Below are 18,240 nucleotides of genomic sequence, written 5' to 3'. Positions count from 1 at the left end.
CGATTCTTCTTTAATTTCTTATTTCGTTCGCTTCTCTAAAAGTCCAAAACGGATTTGCTATTGATTTAAATATTTATATATATATATATATATATGATATATGAATGTATGTAATGAAATTATTATTGTTTACTCTAACAAATTCTTCAAATAATTGTCCGATATTAGAAATTAATCGCTAAAATTATATACCTTTCGTATAATTTGAATTTAAATACACCGGATGCACGACCATATAATAATGTCGTATTTGAAGCTAGGGATTTTTTTATCGCGACGATCTCTAGTAACTTCGAAGAAATATTGAAAAGGATTTGAGGTGAAAAGAACGTTGTCCGTTCTTACGAGCTTCACTTGTACGGAGTAGTTTAAGCTTTTCAGTATCCATGTCTAGTTTAATGACGATGTTGACGTGACGAAATTCTGAAAATATTACAGAGACTTGTTCTGATCTAAATTATCTTTATAATGTTCCTAGTAGGCTTAACAGGTGGAATAGCCACTGGAAAAAGTGCAGTGGCTGGTGTATTTCGTGAACATGGTATACCCGTCATTGATGCCGATGCGATTGCCCGTAAAGGTTAGATATGATTAATTATATTACTGGTGTCACATTGAATACAAAATGAACTTTACTCGTAAGAAGATAAAAGTATTAAGAATTAATGGAAAGTACACATCGGCTCGAGTTTTGCATTATTACGATGTCATCGTTCGTGCCATTAAATGATATAATTATTCTTTCAAATGTTATTCCTTGTAATGTTGATTATATAAATATATATATGCATACATGCATATAGATAAATCCGTACATAAGCTTTTTAATGCAAAAGTTTGTTCATGTAAGCTCGTGTACGATATGAATAAAAGTCATTCAAAATGACTTGTATCTTTTTACATTATCAACAATTACAAGTTTCTTGTATGAATAAAGTATGTATTTAAAAAGTATAAAATCTCTTTAATTTAAAATATAAATATATCGACGTTATCTTTAAGATTTAAATAAAATATTGCTTTTTAATTATTATACTTTTTATATTTATAGTCGTGGAACCAGGAAAACCAGCTTGGTATAAAATAAAAATGGAATTTGGTTCTGATATACTTCTTAGTACAAAACAACTTGACAGAGCCAAACTAGGCGATATAATTTTTAACGATGTTGAAAAAAGAAAAAAGTTAAATGCTATTACGCATCCAGACATATATAGAGAAATATATTGGCAAACATTTAAATATTTTATACAGGGCTATCCATTTATAGTTTTGGAATTACCATTACTCTTTGAATCAGGGCATATGTTGAATTACTTGCATAAAATTATTGTTGTAACTTGGTAAGTTCTTTTCCTTCTACTTCTTTTTTTTTGTTTTTAAATTAATTAAAACAATAATAATATTAGTAATTACTTGCCATTTTTCAGCGAAGAGGATCTACAATTGCAAAGATTAATGGAACGTACGGGATTTACAGAATCTAAGGCAAAATTAAGAATAGAAGCACAAATGTCTTTAGAAAAGAAAGCGGATATGGCAAACTTTGTAATAGAAAATTCGGGAACCGAACGTGATACTAGAGAGCAAACTATTAAAGTAATTAATGTGTTAAAATGTTCAAAGTATCATTGGAAATTACGTTTCATAGTCGGTTTTTGTTGCACTGTTCTCTTAGCTGGTGCATATTGGTTAAGAAACAGATCGTTTAAATCGTTGTTAACAACAGCATAAAACGATTTTAACAAAGTTACAGCACGAATTCTGATAAGGATGAGGAATGTATTAAGCCAAATGTGTTAATTTAATCTTCCTATTTTTAAAAGAAATCCAATAACTGCATACATATATGCATCCAACACACTGCTATTAAATCACTGCTATCTTCTTTTATATGTATATACATATATATATATTAGAGTAAAAAACGAAATATATCGAATCATCGGTAATCAAATATACGTACTGAAAAATGCAAGACAGTGTTCTTTGCAATGAACGATTACAGTACTGTACATATCAAAGATCTAAGAAACCAAAAATAATGTTATATGTATAAATAGTAATATTACAAATTACAAGCAACTTCCATTTTGTGTACAATTAAAGATCCCAGAAACACAAGAAAAGTTATACGATTATTACAGCAGAAGGAATATGTAGAATGAAAAGTAACTTTGTAACATCGCGTATTATGGCATAACGCATTTTTTAAATATTTTTTTGTTTTTATCTGAAACAAAAATAATTAATACTTTAATTTTTACCAAATATATATTGTAGTATAATATATATATATTTTTTTTATCGACTATTTTACGTATTAAGATTATTATTCTTTATATTTAATTACTTAATTGCATTTATGCTATTTAAGCTGAAGTTAAAATATACTATTAGACTGTACTCATATCAATGGAAGAAAAAAAAATGTAATATGTGGTGATACGTTTAATAAAAATTCGGGAGTTTTGACAACATAATGTTGTTTACGAGTTATTTAAATTCGTGTTATATAATTCTTCTCTTCCTTCTTTCTCTTTCAACATTCCGAACTTTTTCAATTATTTACAAGAATAAATAAACTTTATAATTTATTATAAATATTTTATATGTCCCTACGCGTCAAAATTATGATTAGAATTCTTACCTTCCTTTTCTTTTTTTTTTTTTTTTTGGTTTCTTATTCAAATACGATGACGATTTTGTCAAAAATTTACATAAATATGCACAATGGACCTTGATGTGTATTTAATTTATTAAAATATTGCTATTTTATAAGAATAGTCGACTTATTTATTGAAAATGGGAGTATAAACATTTTCTTGGAAAACAGTGAAGCAACAAAATATTTACAGCCTTGCATACAGAAAACAGTTACAGGGTTCGTTACTACCTTAATTCAGTGATGAGTCTTCACTGTGATCTAATATATTTCATTCTATTTTGTACTTACATTAATTTAATAATCTTAATGAGTTCCTTCTTACATATTTCTTACTTTACAATTTTTCTCACAGATTCGCTTACCTATTTTGCAACTGACTATACGCGTATATTGATATTTTTGTGATGTTTATCGTATAAAACAAAGTCATTGATTTGTTGTTTCTTTACCAACCTCTATATATTCGATTGCATTAATAAATCGGAAACAATTTATATTTCAATCATACTTTATACTGATTACATTCATACGATCCTCATTTATTACTTTGCAGAATAAATTTCTAAAGAGAGAAGTAAAAATGCGATATTCGAGAAAAATTAGAACCACAGAAGGAAGCAATATATACAAATCGTGTGAAGATGTATGAACATCTTAAAGGAGTGCATGGAAACGGTACTGCTATAAGAGTCACGTTTTTACGTTTACCCTGCATAATAAATTATATAAATTTTCCGATATAAAGAGAACAGCAGTTCCATCAATATTTTTTGGTATTCATTAAAGTTACTTTTCAGATGTACAAAGACGCATTTCGGCTAGGTACACGTAAGTTCGTTGGTTTCTGCATTTTCACAATTTCATTACAAGATAATATTGTAAAGAAATTCGGTTAAAATTCGAGCCCCAAAGTCACAAATACAGAAAGCAACTGGTTATTCCTTGATTCACCTAGTAAACCGAAAAGCTTTCTCCGATCGACGCATTACTGCAAAACAGGCCTGAGTTCTTGAGTCATGATGGGATAGGAAACCAAAGGTGCGGTTGCACCTGATATTGAAAGAGGTAAACTGGCAGGTTGTTGCGTATTAGGTGGTTGTTGATTTGTCGCTTGTGGACCTGAACCACTCATCGTGATAGTCTGTTGTGCCATGGTCACGATAGGTGGTGGGATCGACACGGGAGCCATGGACACCGCGGCAATAGATACGGGTGCGACCGTAGCTATGCTTACTGGAACAGTGGCTACACTCGCTGTAACCGTACGTAACGTACCAGCCGCTACCGCGGCATTGACCATTTGTTGTGGAGTGGGAGCTTGAGACGGTGGAACGGTGTTTGTGATTGTAACCGCTGGAACTGTCACAGCAGTCACATTCGCAGTTCGCTTTCCTGACATTCTCAATTGAGCATTTTGATCCAGCAAAAACTCATTGGTTGCGGTCAAATCGCTGACCTACAATAATAATAATAATCATCATCATCATCATCATCATAATCATAATAACAAATATCCGATGATTCACTGGGAGAGTATATTACGAGTCCGATGAAGATAATAACCTGTTTCTTTAGTTCCTCTATCTTCTTTCGTAATAACGCATTTTCATCCTCTAAAACAATAGCCCTAGCTTCATTACGAGGTATTACTGGATAATAATAGCCTGGTGTAACCGGCTGTGCGGTATGTTGACCAACGATTTGCGAAGTTTCGAAGTGGACGACCGTCTCACCGGAAACTATTCGTCGCTTTGGCTCCGGTGGTCCTATGTAATCTGTTGGATGCTGAGACGTATTATAGCCATTGCTAGCGACTAAATTGTGTTGCTCCTCCATCGGCCAATGGAAACTATACAAATATAATTTATTGATCAATAGGCGCTTGACAAATCGAAATAATAGTTTTATTTTGAAAAATCATGGTTTATCCGAAAATAAAACGATTATAAAACGATTATATTAAGAAACGTGATGACACATCCTATTACTTACTTCCTATCCTCCTCGTATCTACGACTTTCGTTATTGCTAGGACTGTTGAAATTATGAGGAGGTCTTGACGCACTGTTATGAGACGTTTGAGTCAAACTATGTTGTGGCTCTTCCTTCTTCACGTGTCTGTATTTACACTGTGTCCTTTGGCAAGTACCTTTAATAAAATCTTTGCAAAGAGGATACTCGGACTTTTCACCATTACTTTTCAACCTATTTAAAACATGAGCCGGTAACTCTCCCGTCGCCCGAAAACGTTTCTCTTCGTTCTCCGTACAATGTAAAAATTTACAACCCGGCCAATTGCACATGCCATTTTGAAAGTCGTGACAAAATGTGTAACCCTCGATCGGATCGTCGTCCGAACGTTCGTGAAGATATTTGCAACGTTTCCCTCTGTGGCAAACGTTTCGTAGAAAATCTCTGCAGATACGAGTAGGTGAGGTATCGCCATTTGTGACCTGTCCATCCGACATATTTTTATTTTGCTCGTTCGACGAGTTTTCCACCTTCTTATTCAACTTCTTCATTGCTCCGATATCAGCATTACAAGCTTATAATTACGATAATACTCGTACGGTTCGTTTTATCAATTATACTCCTCGTTCTCCGAGACGATCTCCTGTAACTAGATACAAAACAAAAACGAAAAATCATAAAAAGTTAGAGAGAAGTAGATTAGAAATATGTATCTATTATTATTACGTATTAGGTCGATACTAACGTGTAAGAAGGTATGCAATATACAATGTCGTCTTTATATTCAAACGATCCTTCAAACCGCGAGGTACGTATCAACGCGTATTTTTCCTATCTAAATTACATAATCTCTCGCATCACGACGTCGCAGAAGCGACGATGCTAACGAAAGAGATTCATTCATGAGAGGTCTACGTTTATTTCAGTAGCATATGGCCAATTGATATGAAGCTGAATATAGGCTGAATTATCAAGAGACTGTAAAATACAGATACGCGACCTGTACCGTATATAATTCTTAAAAATAGCACTCGAATCGATTGCGTTTCAATGTATCTTTTTTAAATATACTCCTTTTTTCTTTTTCTATCGGCTTGTACCATATTTTTTCTTTTTCTTTTTTTTTAATTTTTCTTTTTTTTCTATTTTTTACTGTTTTTCTTTCCTTTCCTTTTTTTCCTTATTTCTCTCTCATGTTTCAGATTTATCGTTCACAAAATTTCTTTCGTAAAAACAAGTGCAAAAGTTTCGATACAAATTTTAATGACAAGACGACGAAAAATTTGTAAGAGTAACGAGTCATGATCGAACAATTAAATTGATGTATAATGAGGTTTTTGTTTCTTTCTTCGTTTTTTTTTTTTTTTTAAGTATATAAACATGTCTGAAGATAATACAATTATAAGTGATCTATCGTTTGCTCTACTATGGTAGTTGCACATGCCTTAGGTCTTACAAAATGAGAAAAAAATACATTCTCAATTAAGTTAATTTTTATTACTTATATGACTTATACATAAGTATTAAGGTTATATCAACAATATTATGTACAAGTAGGATTTACTATATAAATTTCCACGATTCTCTTGTCGTTTTTTAAATTCAAGTGACGAATCGTGAGAGACTATTTGATTTTCTTTCTCTCGAAAGAAAAAAATCGAGAACATATTTATAATCCAATTTCTTCTTTCTTTTTTTCATTTCTTTCTTATTATTATGTCTCTTTAATTCTTTTAACGCGGAAGATGTTGATCGAGCAATGGCACTCTAATTAAAACTAATGAATTAAGAAGGTACGATTAAATTCGATTATATTCATATAAAAAGAATTCAATGGAAAAGTGTACAATTCGGAAATTTGTCTTTCTAAATTTTCTTTTTCTTTTTATTTCTTTTTGTCGATTTTTTTTCCTTTTTCTTGTTTTTTTTTTTTCTTTCTTTTCTTTCCTTTTTTTTTCTTTCTCGAATAGATGCATAGGCCATTCTTTTTTTAGGATCGCTTTAGGATCGAAAAATCCTTGTACCGATTATTAATTTTAAAAAATTCTAGAAGTATAAGAGAATAGTTTGCTTAATAATTATTAGGTCGGTCGATTAGATATGCTTTCTAATATGATGATATCAATGCAAACGAAGATATAGATCGAGCGTGCAGATTTTAAGCAAACAAATTTGTACAAAAAATGTATCATTTAAATAATAATTAAATTTAAAAATAGTGAGCATTTAAAGCTGTTGCAATTCGAGTAGACAAACACATCGATTAAGAACGAATAGATAAATAGATAATCGTAATTATACGCTATCGCTAAATAGAACTTGCGGAACCATTACAAAATCAATTTTATTTTAAACAACTCAATCAATAACATGCCTGTGCACGAAGCACTCTTACGGTGAAAATCTACGCAACACATCTTTTTACAAATAACTGAACACGTGCCATGTATATTATGAAACGACACTCCAACTATAAGTGATAATATGAAAGATATAAAAAAAAAAAGTGAACTTTAAACTGTTTATTTCGAAAGGACTATATATACGTGTGTGTGTGTGTGTGAATGAGTATAAATATGGGTACCGTTAACGAAACGGAAATTTGTGTAAGATAAATTTCACGATAAGAAATCTTGAAGAAGAAGAAGAAGAAGAAGAAGAAGAAAAGATTTACAACCACCGCACATCAGATTTTATAAAAATTTGTTCGCATGCGTAACCTCGACGTAATAGTCGATTGTAAAATAATACTTTCTTTTGTCTATATTTTTTCCTTTCTTTCTTTTTTTTTATTTGTTTGTTTGTTTGTTTATTTGTTATTTTCATACGCAGGCAAAAAAAAAAGAAACGAAAAGACATACAATAAACAGAAAATAACGAGATAATATATTGATGAACACACTTTGCTCAGTTAATTTTGTGTCATAGCCACTTGCCATTCATTGATCGATCCAGCGAAGACGTTGCATTATAAATAATCGCGACGACGTGTTAACACGAAGCGTGTGGCATTGTAATCCGATACTAAATGCCACAACTTTGAAAAGATATGATTATTCAGATTGGCAGCATATTGAACATTTTCAGTGGTATTGTCTAGTTTCTTCTCTAAATATGTTCCACCTAGCCGTAGTTTCATTTTAAATCGATACATAACGTATATGTCCATAGAATATATAATACTGCCTTTGATTTTTCATTCCTCCAAAAGAATACAAGAAAAAAAGAAAAAGAGAAAAGAAAAAAGGGAAAAAAAAAAGAAAAAAAGTCAAAACTGAAAAATTCCTGAATTTGGTTCTTTAAGGATACGTTCATTTGTATATCATACTATTTACACATTTGTTTAATCTTAATCGTATAAAAAAACGTTAAGTTTCTCAAATAGAGATTATGAATTGTCCAGACCTAAATCCACTTCTACAGTTATACAGAATAAAACTTGAGTTTGTGATTGCACCACATATTATAACTAATATTGTTATTTTTTTTTTATTACTATTATTAATTATTATAATATTATTAATATTATTATTATTATTAATATTATTATTATTATTATCATTATCATTATTATTATTATTACTGTAGATAAAAAATTAAAAAGGAGATATATTACTTCTCATAGAGAAAATTATTTACAAAAGCAAAAAACATTAGAAGATTTTTTCTAGCAACATGCACACTAACACTATTACAATGGGAACAACATAATGTATTGGCACAGTGTAGGTTGCATTTAGCAAATCACCACACTGTTGCTTTAATGTTGTATATTTTTTTAATAGTTCTCCTCTTTCATCTAAGAAGGCATTGTACTTTTCTTTCACTATTACTAATTCTTCATTAACTTCCTGCATCCTTTGAGCCTCATTTTTCGCACGGTAATACAATTCCTTCAACCTATCCATAATGATTTCAGTTGGTTCATGAATCAACGAGTCTCTTAATTCTTCTAATTCCTGCTTGACCACTTGTTGTGCTTCCAGACTGTCTTCACCTTTTAAAGAATCTAAAGATCCAATTAGAGTATGCAATATATATTCTTTTGAATGCAAACTCTGCTGCATACTTTCATTCTTAGTCATAGGCTTTAATGTCTTAATATAATCTCCTTCTAGATGATCTTCGTCGCAGTCTTTATTTAAGTCAACTTTTTCATTGACATTTTTTTCTTCAATTTGTTCATATTTCTCTGTTGTTATATTCTCTACTTCTCTAAAAGATTTTTCAGAATCTACAGTATCGCTTGCTTTTTCTAATAATTCGTTCTCCTTCTCCGTTTGTTCTGTCGGCTCATAATAAACTTCCAATTGTTCGCCATTTTCATTGGATGCAAATCTAACTTCCGCTTTATGTGGTACAAATATCTCTTTAGTCTCTCCGAAGGCATGTTCTTCTTTTTTGTTTTCTATAGTAGATTTTATGCTGACATCGTCACTAGCAACACTGCATGTTTCATCCGTTGCATCCGAATCTATATCAGCATCAGAATTAATATCCAAATTGTCTAAATTAGCATTTCCATTTACTAATGTTCTCCTAGATGGAGGTGGCAAAATATATTCTGTTAAGTTATCATTTCCCACTGCCAGATCATCCAGTTTCTCTTTTGAACTAAATGATTCAGAATTCGCTACTTTCAATTGATTAGAATCTATATCTTGTAAATTAAATTGGTTATCCTGTTCTTCTTTAAAATTACTTTCAGAATCCATTTCTATATTGCCAGCACTAATAGAATTTAACTTATTCAAAATTGCATTAATAGCATCTATAGGATTCTCTCCATCCTTTGAATCAAAATTTTCACTCGTAACTAATTTTGGATCCATATCTTGCAAAGTTTGCATATAATTTCTCAAGGCAGTGATCTGCTTAAGAATATTAACCGAACTTAATCTAGATTTTTGTAATCTTGCCAACAAGTTTTGTTCTTTTGCCTCTTGACGCTCCAATGTTTTTAATATAACTTGTATCTCTTGTTCCGCATTTTGCTTCACTACTTTTAATTTTTCTTCAGTTTCCAAAAGTTTGTTCGTCGTTTCCTGCAGTTTCTTTTGTACTTCCGTATATTTAACACTGAGTTCTTGCAGTTCATTTTGAGTATATTTCGAAACATTGTGCAAACTCTGATTTTCTTCCTCTGTTTCGCTTAATTGAGTTTCTACGTGTACTAGCCTTTTAGCAATTTCCAGTTTTTCTTGCAAAATTTTCTGCAATGCTTCCTTCGCTGTATTTTGATATTGTGCTTTTTCCTCTTGGAGTTTTACAAGTTCGTTTCTAATTTTATCTTCTGTGTAATTTTTAGAATAAACAACCAGTTGATTTTCCACAGTTTCAACCCATGATAACAAACGATCTTCCGTTATCAATGCCTTCCATGACTGATTAGTAACTTTACGAATATTTTCTACTAGTTGTTGAAGATGTCCTAGTTTAGAATTAAGCGCCTTTTCCCTCCTAGAAGCTTCTTGTATAACTTGATACAATTTATATAAATCCTCTAAGGAAACATTACTTCCTACCGGTGTAACGGACGTGCTGAGACTAGCCTTAGCTTCTTTACCATCTGGCAGATAAAGTTTTATCGTTGCCACTATACAACCATGCGTGACTTTCTTCGTATTCTCTACCACGTCCACTCCAAATTGAACTATGTCTCCCGAACATACTTCTTCGGCTGCAGATTCTAAACCAGAGGTACTTAACCTTTGATTGTTAATGAATGTTCCATTGCTACTACGAGTATCTTGTAAGTAAAATTTTCCACCGGAATACCAAAGCAACGCGTGATTCCTTGACAACACTCTACAGTCAAAGATCGCATTATTTGGAGCAGCCCTTACTCTGGCCACCGAACGACCTATTTTCACAGGTTCTTCCAAAGTCAATGTACGTTCTTGAAACGGATGAGAGTTGTCCCTGCAAATCAGGACAACTTTCGGTGCCATCTTATTGTCCTGCATGTTGCTCAAGCTCAGGTTGTTATTATTCTGAGCAGCAGGATAATTGGCATTTTGTACCCATCCACCACTGGCTACAACCATAGCCGAATATCTTGGACAAACCAGACAGAGTGAACTCTATTCCAAAATAGCCTTGAGGACGTAATGATATTCTTTAGCGATAGAACGTCGAGAAAAAATGCGAAAGAGGAAGATAGAAACTCGCACGCGGTATTGTATATCTCATCGAGGAAAATCTCAATAAACCGTTTTCTCTTGATTTCGTACTTAGGCACGCACCGTATACTTCGTACACACCCGAACCTCAGAATTCGGTCACGAGAAGAATCGTGCTCGAAACTCTTGCGACCTACGACTCGTCACGCCTCCTCGTGACAGACGAATTAGCATGTTTCTACGATGGAAAGAAATCTTTATCTTCGTTATTATGATTTTCCGTTGTCGTCTTCCTTCGATCGTTCTTCGTTACCTTTACGGATTTCTTTTTCCCTGCATAGTCTCGTCTCGATACGATAGGATCGAAATGAAAATACGATTCGTATCCTTCCCACTTCGATTTTCTTTAACTCCTTAATGAAAGAATTCACTGCTTTAATCTCTTTCCAAATCTATGACAATGATTATACAGGTAAAGGTATGTTTCTCGAAATAAGCAGATCGGCCACTCTGCTTCTCTTTCTCTCTCCTTCTCTTTCCCTCTCTACACGTTAGCACTTTCCTCCCTCTAAACGAGTCCTCCTTTTAACGCCTCCTTCCTTCTCTCTATCTTGCACTCACTCTTCCACCTTTCGCTTTTACGCTCTAAACTCTTATATATTCTCACAGTGCTCACATAACAAATGAGATAATCGCGATACTTTGAGAAGATACATTGTTCAAAAGTCGAGAACAAAGTGATTCAATCACGAAATGATTTGTAACACTATATAACAGTCATACAGTAGTATAGAAGTTTGACAAAATTTGTCAGCTGCGCAACTCAACTCGCGCATCGGTCGGCCATGTTACAAGCCGCCAATCGCCATCCAACATCCTCGACTATATATATACGCACACAACACACAGAGATATCATACGTACGCGTGTACCTGTACGTGTATCGCTTACGGCAGCGAATATACCTGAAGCTCGTAACTTGTAACCACTATAGGTTATGTTTTATAGAACTAGCGAACGAAAGAACGAACAGCCTACTGAGAACCTGTCTATCTCTATCGGTGGAAAATATCGGAAACAGGAAATTAACTAAAGAGATAAACGGGCCTTCTTATCATGATCCTCTCTCTCAAATGAATATTTATTCAAAAAGAATGTAATCTCTATCGAAACGAATATCTTTGAAATGTAAATGGAGAAAGGAGAATAAATGTCACGTTTATTAATCCTATATTCGTTCATATATATCAATCAGACTTTATCTTAGTTCGTTGGTAATTCTATGAAAATGAGTAATTGCTGATGATGACATAATTGAGGTACGTAAGTACGTACGTATTAAAGCGTATTACAGGACGAGTTCATTCGAATCGATTATAGCAAAAGAACGATCGAATAAATAACGACTAAATAAAAGGTTAATAATAAACCTGATCACATTATGAATTAACTTTTTCTTCTTATTTATACGAATATAAAAGACGACGACGAATCGTGATATCGTCTAATCCTTTCACTTTTGTGTCCTCTTCGTTTCGTGCGAGCGAGCGGGGTCCCATTACATCACGCGATCTATCTCCACGCCGATCTGAATAATTTCAAATATGCGCGGGCGTTTCTTCCTTGAATGTCAATATAAATTATAAGATCTTTTCAAAAATATCGAACTCCCTGTAAACTTTAAAATAAAATTCTTCGTATTGATTATTTTCTAAGCTTCGAAATTTTATTACTCGCGATAGGACATTGAAAAAGATTCGCTCGCTAGCTTTTACCTTAATATTCTTCTTTTGATATTTTTCTCGATTAAAAATTTTTCAAGATCCTATTACTACATTTTCCAAAATATAACAAACACGAAATAGTTCGATCCTCTGTCTATTCTAAAAGCTTCTATGATTGATGCAGCTTTTTCTACTACGTTAACGACGCCACTACGAGAGACTATGTTTGTTGTACGTTTAGTACGCGTTATAAGCGAGGCTGCATCTTAACCTTAAAATATAGTGTTTTATCGGAATATTTCCTAATTCATTTCATTGTACTAACGATTATCTAAACGTTAAAAAGATATGCACGTGAATATGCATTTTTTATCGATAAATAAATATTTTGTTGCTTTAATTCAAATATAAAGTTCGTCTTAAACGATAATTGAGAAGTGACACCTACGTTAAATAAACATTTTTGTCAAAGGTGAAAGTTTACATAAACAACTTCGATTTCTGATATTAAGTATAAAAATAACTGAACAAACTAAAATGTCAGATGATGAAGATTATATGTCCGACAAATTTTTGGAATTATCTGAGAAATGTGTTACGCCAAGTCTAGTTTATAGACATACAGATAAAAGACAATTCGAATTAGAAAAAAGAAAAGCTGAGCACGAGGCAAAAATGAAAGAAAAAAATAAATCAATACACTTAATAGAGCGTGAAAAACGAGAAGAGGGCATGTCTAATGCCATTACAAGTAATAATAAAGGTGAGTTCTACAAATAACTCATAAGGTTAGTTCTATTTATCTCTTCTTTGTTTACAGGTTTCGCATTGCTTATGAAAATGGGATATAAGCCAGGACAAGGTATAGGAAAAACAGAATCAGGTATGATTGAGCCAATTGGAATAGAATTGAAAGCCGATCGACATGGATTAGGCAAAACATCTGAAAAAAAAGGAAGCAAACCAAAAATAATAGATACACGGTTAGATAATTCGCATATGAAAGATTTCCGAGAAAGATTGGCAGAAACAAAATTAGAACAAATGTTAAAAGTAGATTTACATAAAAGTCAAAAAGTTTGCCAACAATTGGATATCAAAGCGAATAAAGAAGAACCTCTGGAATCATGGTTTTGGTTAAATGATTCAGAGAAAAAAGAAGATGAAAATGAAGAAGAAGAAGACGAAGAGAAAGAAGAAGAAGAAGAAGAAGAACTTACTGTTAATGAGAAATTAGATATTCTAACAAAATATTTACGTGAAAAGTACTTTTATTGCATTTGGTGTGGTGTATTATTTGAAGATGAAAATGATTTAAGAGATAATTGTCCAGGATGTACGAGAAATGTTCATTAGAAAGTACACTAAGAATAAATAATTAATTCAATAATTCAATATACTACTTTTATACATTACACTGTTTTTTAATATTACCACACTTAGATACGAGTTACATAAAATGACAAAATGTTTTACTAAAGGCAGGCAAGTTTTTTTTTGATACAGTTACCCCTACCATGTATAAAAACATAAAAAAGCTATTAAATACATAATGCAAAATACTCTGAAAATAGTATATCATGCTAGGAAATCAAGCACATTATAGTGTAAAAGCTAGAAGTGGTTTCACTAGCTATTAAGTCTTAGCAGGGGTTCAACACCTCAAGCTGTTACATGTTGGGGGATACTTTCTTATAAAAGCAAGTGTTTCCTTTTCTCTGGTTTCATTTCTCCTCTGTACTTTGATCAGATCTTTACTAAAAGTAAACTAATCCTGAGAAAAGAAAATATTTCAATATTATTCTCATAATGACAAAATTCACCATATTTTTATTGATCGTTACATCCTGCTATAATTTTTGTGTTATTGCACAAATATTAGAAGATGAAAATTGTGAAACATTACAATCAGAAATTCATATTACTAAAGGTACAGTATCATAATATACAATTAAGAAAATGAAAAAAGAAAAAAAAAATAAATAGAATAAAACAAAAATATAATTAAGCTATTTTCTTTTATAGATGAATATGATGAGGTTGGACATATAAAGAGAACATGCAGTGGTGATATATTAGTTACTAAATGTGAAGGATTTTGTACTTCACAAGTACAACCAAGTGTTATCACTGCTACTGGATTTGCTAAGGTATATGTAACTAATTATAAAAATGGATCATTAAATAAAATACATATATCTATTTTGTCTTTCAGGAATGTTATTGTTGCCGTGAAAGTTATTTGAAGGAGAGACTTGTTATTTTAAATCAATGCTATGATGCAGATGGAATAAAACTAATGAGCGATGAAGATGGGGTCATGGAAATAAAATTGCGAGAGCCAGCAGAATGCAAATGTATAAAATGTGGAAATTTTTCCAGATGAAATTTGCAATGAAATAAACTTCAATTGATGCAAAGTTGTGATAAAAATAACTTGAATTGAAAATGTGGGAATACTTGTATCACTGCTTATAATAAATTATATTCATAAAAATATGTTTCCTGTATATGATATGCTTTACCTTCCCAAAATATCAAACATTATTTTTTTATACTAAAAAATAAATAAATTTTATTATGAATATTAAAAATATTAGTAAAATACTATTAACAAAAATACTATTAACATTAGAATATATATCCAAAAATTAATCTAAGTTAAATAATTATGAATTAGTAACAATATAGAGCTAAAGTTCTCCAAATTCTATCACACTTTTTATAATGCCTACATAAATTTCTAAGAGTCAAATTAAGTTAAACATTCATATATGATAATATTAAGAATATGATATATTAATGATATCAAGAATTAAATTATAAATCAGAGTATTGAATGTATGGATTAAAAAATTTTTTTTAAATGCTAGTTCTAATGCTTTTTTAATGCTTAGTTCCATCTGACCTTAAAATGATAATGTAACTTTTTTAAGGCAATGATTAAGGGAATGACTTTAAGCATATCAAATATACTTTATATAAAAATTATTTAAATAAATTAAATAGATAATAAAAACTTGTTAAAATTAAAAGATTGTAGCTATCATAATATATTAATATTTCTGATTATATATATTTATAAATATAACGTCAATAAATGATTAAAAATTATATATAATTTTAATAATACTGTTTCTTAAGACCTTTAAATATTTATATTTTTAAATATGAATATACCAGTTTCCTATTTTATATATATATATATATATATATATATATATATATATATATATAAATTGAATACATATTATATATAAAAGAAGAATACTATAAAGTTAATGAAAATCATACTGAAATTGATATTTTTATAAACAAATACTTTGATAAATATTTCATTATAAAATCGGAATATTTAAAAATAATATTGATATTCTATATTCAGTTATTATAGCAACACATATTGAAAATTTATATCATTTATTACTCTTTAATAAAATGGATTACTTTATTAATTTTAATTATATGATATCTTATAATAATAATCTTTTATGAGAAATTATGAATAATATAAATACTATATGAAAAATTATAAATACTAAAAGATATTTAAAAATTAAAATATTAAAGACAGAAGAGGAAGTGAATATATAATAACTTGATATACACACCCTTAATATCATTTAGAAATATAGTTAAGAGAAGGGAGGAAAAATGGCCACCCGCAGAGTATAAAAGCTTACAGCAAAGGCTGAACAAGCACAGTAAAGTGCCAGAGAGCAAGCAGAATGTATCATAACAAAAGGATGTTGTGGTGCCACATTGGTAAATAAATAAAATATTATTTTCAAATATCAAATATAAAAAATATTAATAATAATTGATTCTTATAACTTAAAAGTTAAATGTAATAATAATAAATTTCATTACTTACTGCGTAGTTATAACGAGTTTGGTGATGTGTATTCTATTTGAGAATACCAAAGCAATCGTAGGAATTGACGAATGTCAAGCAACTCCAGTGATACACTTTCTTCAATATCCAGGGTGTATTCCAAAGCCAATACCCAGTTACGCTTGTAGAGGACGCTGTAGCAGCTATCTACAGGTAAAATAAAAAATATTTTAACTATATATATATATATACGTTTCCACAAAGGATCAGTATTTTGAGATAAAAAAAATCGAAGATACTTGAACCTTTAAAAAGAATTACATTTTATTATACTATGAACGAAAAATTCAAAATAATTAGATTCTATCTATATTAAAATTACGGAATATTTGGAAGAAAATAAAAATTATTACAATGACTCAATGTAACATAGAATTGTTAAATAATATTTAATTTTATAACGAACACATATATATCTATATACTAATCATGAAAACCACGTAATATTACTCTATTATTATTCATAATAAAATTAAAACACTTGTAATAAAGTGTGAAAAAAAAAAAAAATAGAGTATGTTAAAACATTAAAAACGTTCTAAAATTGTCTCGATTATTGCATAATTAAATAAAGTAAATAAATAATTTCAAATAAATAAATATATATATATATACATTATAAAAAAAGCATAGTATGATTTACAGTAAAATTTATATCCCTAAGCAAGTCATTGTTTTGGTTGCTATTTCGAAAAAATACTCACTTACTGAATACATAGTACATTTAATCGTATTATCTTAATCATATTAATCAATATGATATCCTAAATAGAAAAATTTTAACTTACCTTTCGCTACAGGTGTCCGGATCGAAAATTTGGCAAATGGAAAGAAGCTGCATGTGTTGTCAAGAAAGCGGCGAAAGGGAGGCCAGTGTATCCCTTTTCTGTCCGAAAGCAAAACCAGGAGAAAGAAAATTCCGAAAGTTGAGTTTATTTTTTTAAATTCTTGATTGAACTTAAAAACTTCTCGCGGAACACCATAAACTTTTCAAATCCGAGTCGATGTGTCGTTTTCACATTGATGTTAACAGCAAACCGTTTGACACCACGAGTTTTGTACCGCCATATTGTTTTCGTGTAGAAACGACCAGTACTGGAGGTATAGAAGATGACGATCGCGGGAATTTCAAACGATGATTAATACGTGCCTCGTAAAGAACATTTAAAAATAATTTTTCAATAATTTTTTCTTTTATACGAAATTCAATTCAAAATCCTTTTTTTAATGTTTCTAATTTGAAGATTCGGTTAACATTAAAAATATATGAAGAATAATTTCTCGCAAGTTTAAAAAATATTTTGATTTTTTGAATTTTATAGGTTGTTACCAAAGCTCCGTTAGAATGCATGTGCAGACCGTGTACCAGCATCGAGGAATATGCTATAATACCTCAGGAAATAGCTGGATTTGCCGAAGAAAGTCCATTTACAACGTCCGCTCATTTTAGACGATCGCCTGGCCTACAATAATTTCATTTGAAATCTCTCGATGTATTTAAAGCATGTAATAAATCAATGTGTCGAAGAAATAATATTATGGGAGGCTAAAGTAAAAAATATTTTTCCTTTACTAGTTTTAGAATAGAAATGAATAATTTATATATTGAAACAGATACTATAAACATACACGAAGAATTTATACAAGCTTCTATTCAATAAAATTATAATCTTTAAAAATATTATGAATTCAACTATTCTTTAATACGTATGTACAATTTTTATGAAAAGAAAAAAAAACCTTTTCATACTTACGTATTTATAAATTATTTGTTATTTAAATTCAAACTGGTTTATAATTATAATTTATTCCCGCGTTCTAAAGGTTCTAAGAAAAAATAGAAACTAGAAAGCAGAGTTA

General features: G+C 30.6%; 6 protein-coding genes across 8 annotated transcripts; 4 read left to right on the top strand and 2 right to left on the bottom strand.

Moving 5' to 3' along the window:
* Window positions 1-330: 330 nt before the first annotated feature.
* On the top strand, window positions 331-2,483 carry LOC127072862 (dephospho-CoA kinase). The gene is made up of 3 exons (XM_051013680.1): window positions 331-580; window positions 1,052-1,343; window positions 1,431-2,483. The coding sequence occupies exons 1-3, from the start codon at window positions 469-471 to the stop codon at window positions 1,732-1,734; spliced, it is 708 nt and encodes a 235-aa protein (XP_050869637.1). The 5' UTR covers window positions 331-468; the 3' UTR covers window positions 1,735-2,483.
* A 257-nt stretch (window positions 2,484-2,740) lies between these two features.
* Window positions 2,741-16,502, bottom strand: LOC127072842 (zinc finger CCCH domain-containing protein 10-like). 3 transcript variants are annotated; one of them, XM_051013648.1, is made up of 4 exons: window positions 16,360-16,502; window positions 4,661-5,288; window positions 4,232-4,517; window positions 2,741-4,124 (listed from the first exon to the last, which is right to left on the bottom strand). In XM_051013648.1, exons 2-4 carry the CDS (start codon window positions 5,188-5,190, stop codon window positions 3,654-3,656), a joined length of 1,287 nt encoding a protein of 428 aa, XP_050869605.1. In that variant the 5' UTR covers window positions 5,191-5,288; window positions 16,360-16,502; the 3' UTR covers window positions 2,741-3,653. The 3 variants fall into 3 exon arrangements, with proteins under 3 accessions (XP_050869605.1, XP_050869607.1, XP_050869606.1); XM_051013650.1 differs by lacking the exon at window positions 16,360-16,502 and adding an exon at window positions 7,576-7,724; XM_051013649.1 differs by lacking the exon at window positions 16,360-16,502 and adding an exon at window positions 5,385-6,351.
* On the bottom strand, window positions 7,922-11,340 carry LOC127072821 (sarcolemmal membrane-associated protein). The gene has a single exon (XM_051013576.1). The coding sequence runs from the start codon at window positions 10,684-10,686 to the stop codon at window positions 8,293-8,295; it is 2,394 nt and encodes a 797-aa protein (XP_050869533.1). The 5' UTR covers window positions 10,687-11,340; the 3' UTR covers window positions 7,922-8,292.
* Window positions 13,022-13,900, top strand: LOC127072860 (G patch domain-containing protein 11). Its single transcript, XM_051013678.1, has 2 exons — window positions 13,022-13,248; window positions 13,306-13,900. The coding sequence occupies exons 1-2, from the start codon at window positions 13,023-13,025 to the stop codon at window positions 13,839-13,841; spliced, it is 762 nt and encodes a 253-aa protein (XP_050869635.1). The 5' UTR covers window position 13,022; the 3' UTR covers window positions 13,842-13,900.
* Window positions 14,049-14,984, top strand: LOC127072866 (partner of bursicon). The gene is made up of 3 exons (XM_051013686.1): window positions 14,049-14,415; window positions 14,511-14,635; window positions 14,701-14,984. Exons 1-3 carry the CDS (start codon window positions 14,295-14,297, stop codon window positions 14,869-14,871), a joined length of 417 nt encoding a protein of 138 aa, XP_050869643.1. The 5' UTR covers window positions 14,049-14,294; the 3' UTR covers window positions 14,872-14,984.
* LOC127072865 (bursicon) lies at window positions 16,148-18,061 on the top strand. The gene is made up of 4 exons (XM_051013685.1): window positions 16,148-16,250; window positions 16,367-16,533; window positions 17,181-17,306; window positions 17,703-18,061. The coding sequence occupies exons 1-4, from the start codon at window positions 16,214-16,216 to the stop codon at window positions 17,850-17,852; spliced, it is 480 nt and encodes a 159-aa protein (XP_050869642.1). The 5' UTR covers window positions 16,148-16,213; the 3' UTR covers window positions 17,853-18,061.
* The last annotated feature ends 179 nt before the right edge of the window (window positions 18,062-18,240 follow it).

The sequence above is a fragment of the Vespula vulgaris genome, chromosome 2 (genome assembly GCF_905475345.1).
Source record: "Vespula vulgaris chromosome 2, iyVesVulg1.1, whole genome shotgun sequence".
In the NCBI taxonomy this organism is placed as follows: Eukaryota; Metazoa; Arthropoda; class Insecta; order Hymenoptera; family Vespidae; genus Vespula; species Vespula vulgaris.
This window is presented reverse-complemented; position numbering and strand designations above follow the sequence as displayed.

Bases quoted from the DNA above. Each gene is read 5' to 3' on its own strand.
- LOC127072862 (XM_051013680.1), top strand. From the start codon at position 469: ATGTTCCTAGTAGGCTTAACAGGTGGAATAGCCACTGGAAAAAGTGCA. The intron at 581-1,051 runs GTTAGATATGAT...TTATATTTATAG, and splicing joins CGATGCGATTGCCCGTAAAG to TCGTGGAACCAGGAAAACCA. The intron at 1,344-1,430 runs GTAAGTTCTTTT...GCCATTTTTCAG, and splicing joins AAAATTATTGTTGTAACTTG to CGAAGAGGATCTACAATTGC.
- LOC127072842 (XM_051013648.1), bottom strand. From the start codon at position 5,190: ATGAAGAAGTTGAATAAGAAGGTGGAAAACTCGTCGAACGAGCAAAAT. The intron at 4,518-4,660 runs GTAAGTAATAGG...ATATTTGTATAG, and splicing joins AGATACGAGGAGGATAGGAA to TTTCCATTGGCCGATGGAGG. The intron at 4,125-4,231 runs GTTATTATCTTC...TTATTATTGTAG, and splicing joins TAGAGGAACTAAAGAAACAG to GTCAGCGATTTGACCGCAAC.
- LOC127072821 (XM_051013576.1), bottom strand. From the start codon at position 10,686: ATGGTTGTAGCCAGTGGTGGATGGGTACAAAATGCCAATTATCCTGCT.
- LOC127072860 (XM_051013678.1), top strand. From the start codon at position 13,023: ATGTCAGATGATGAAGATTATATGTCCGACAAATTTTTGGAATTATCT. The intron at 13,249-13,305 runs GTGAGTTCTACA...CTTTGTTTACAG, and splicing joins CATTACAAGTAATAATAAAG to GTTTCGCATTGCTTATGAAA.
- LOC127072866 (XM_051013686.1), top strand. From the start codon at position 14,295: ATGACAAAATTCACCATATTTTTATTGATCGTTACATCCTGCTATAAT. The intron at 14,416-14,510 runs GTACAGTATCAT...TTTCTTTTATAG, and splicing joins AGAAATTCATATTACTAAAG to ATGAATATGATGAGGTTGGA. The intron at 14,636-14,700 runs GTATATGTAACT...TTTGTCTTTCAG, and splicing joins CTGCTACTGGATTTGCTAAG to GAATGTTATTGTTGCCGTGA.
- LOC127072865 (XM_051013685.1), top strand. From the start codon at position 16,214: ATGTATCATAACAAAAGGATGTTGTGGTGCCACATTG. The intron at 16,251-16,366 runs GTAAATAAATAA...CTTACTGCGTAG, and splicing joins GATGTTGTGGTGCCACATTG to TTATAACGAGTTTGGTGATG. The intron at 16,534-17,180 runs GTAAAATAAAAA...CTTTCGCTACAG, and splicing joins GCTGTAGCAGCTATCTACAG to GTGTCCGGATCGAAAATTTG.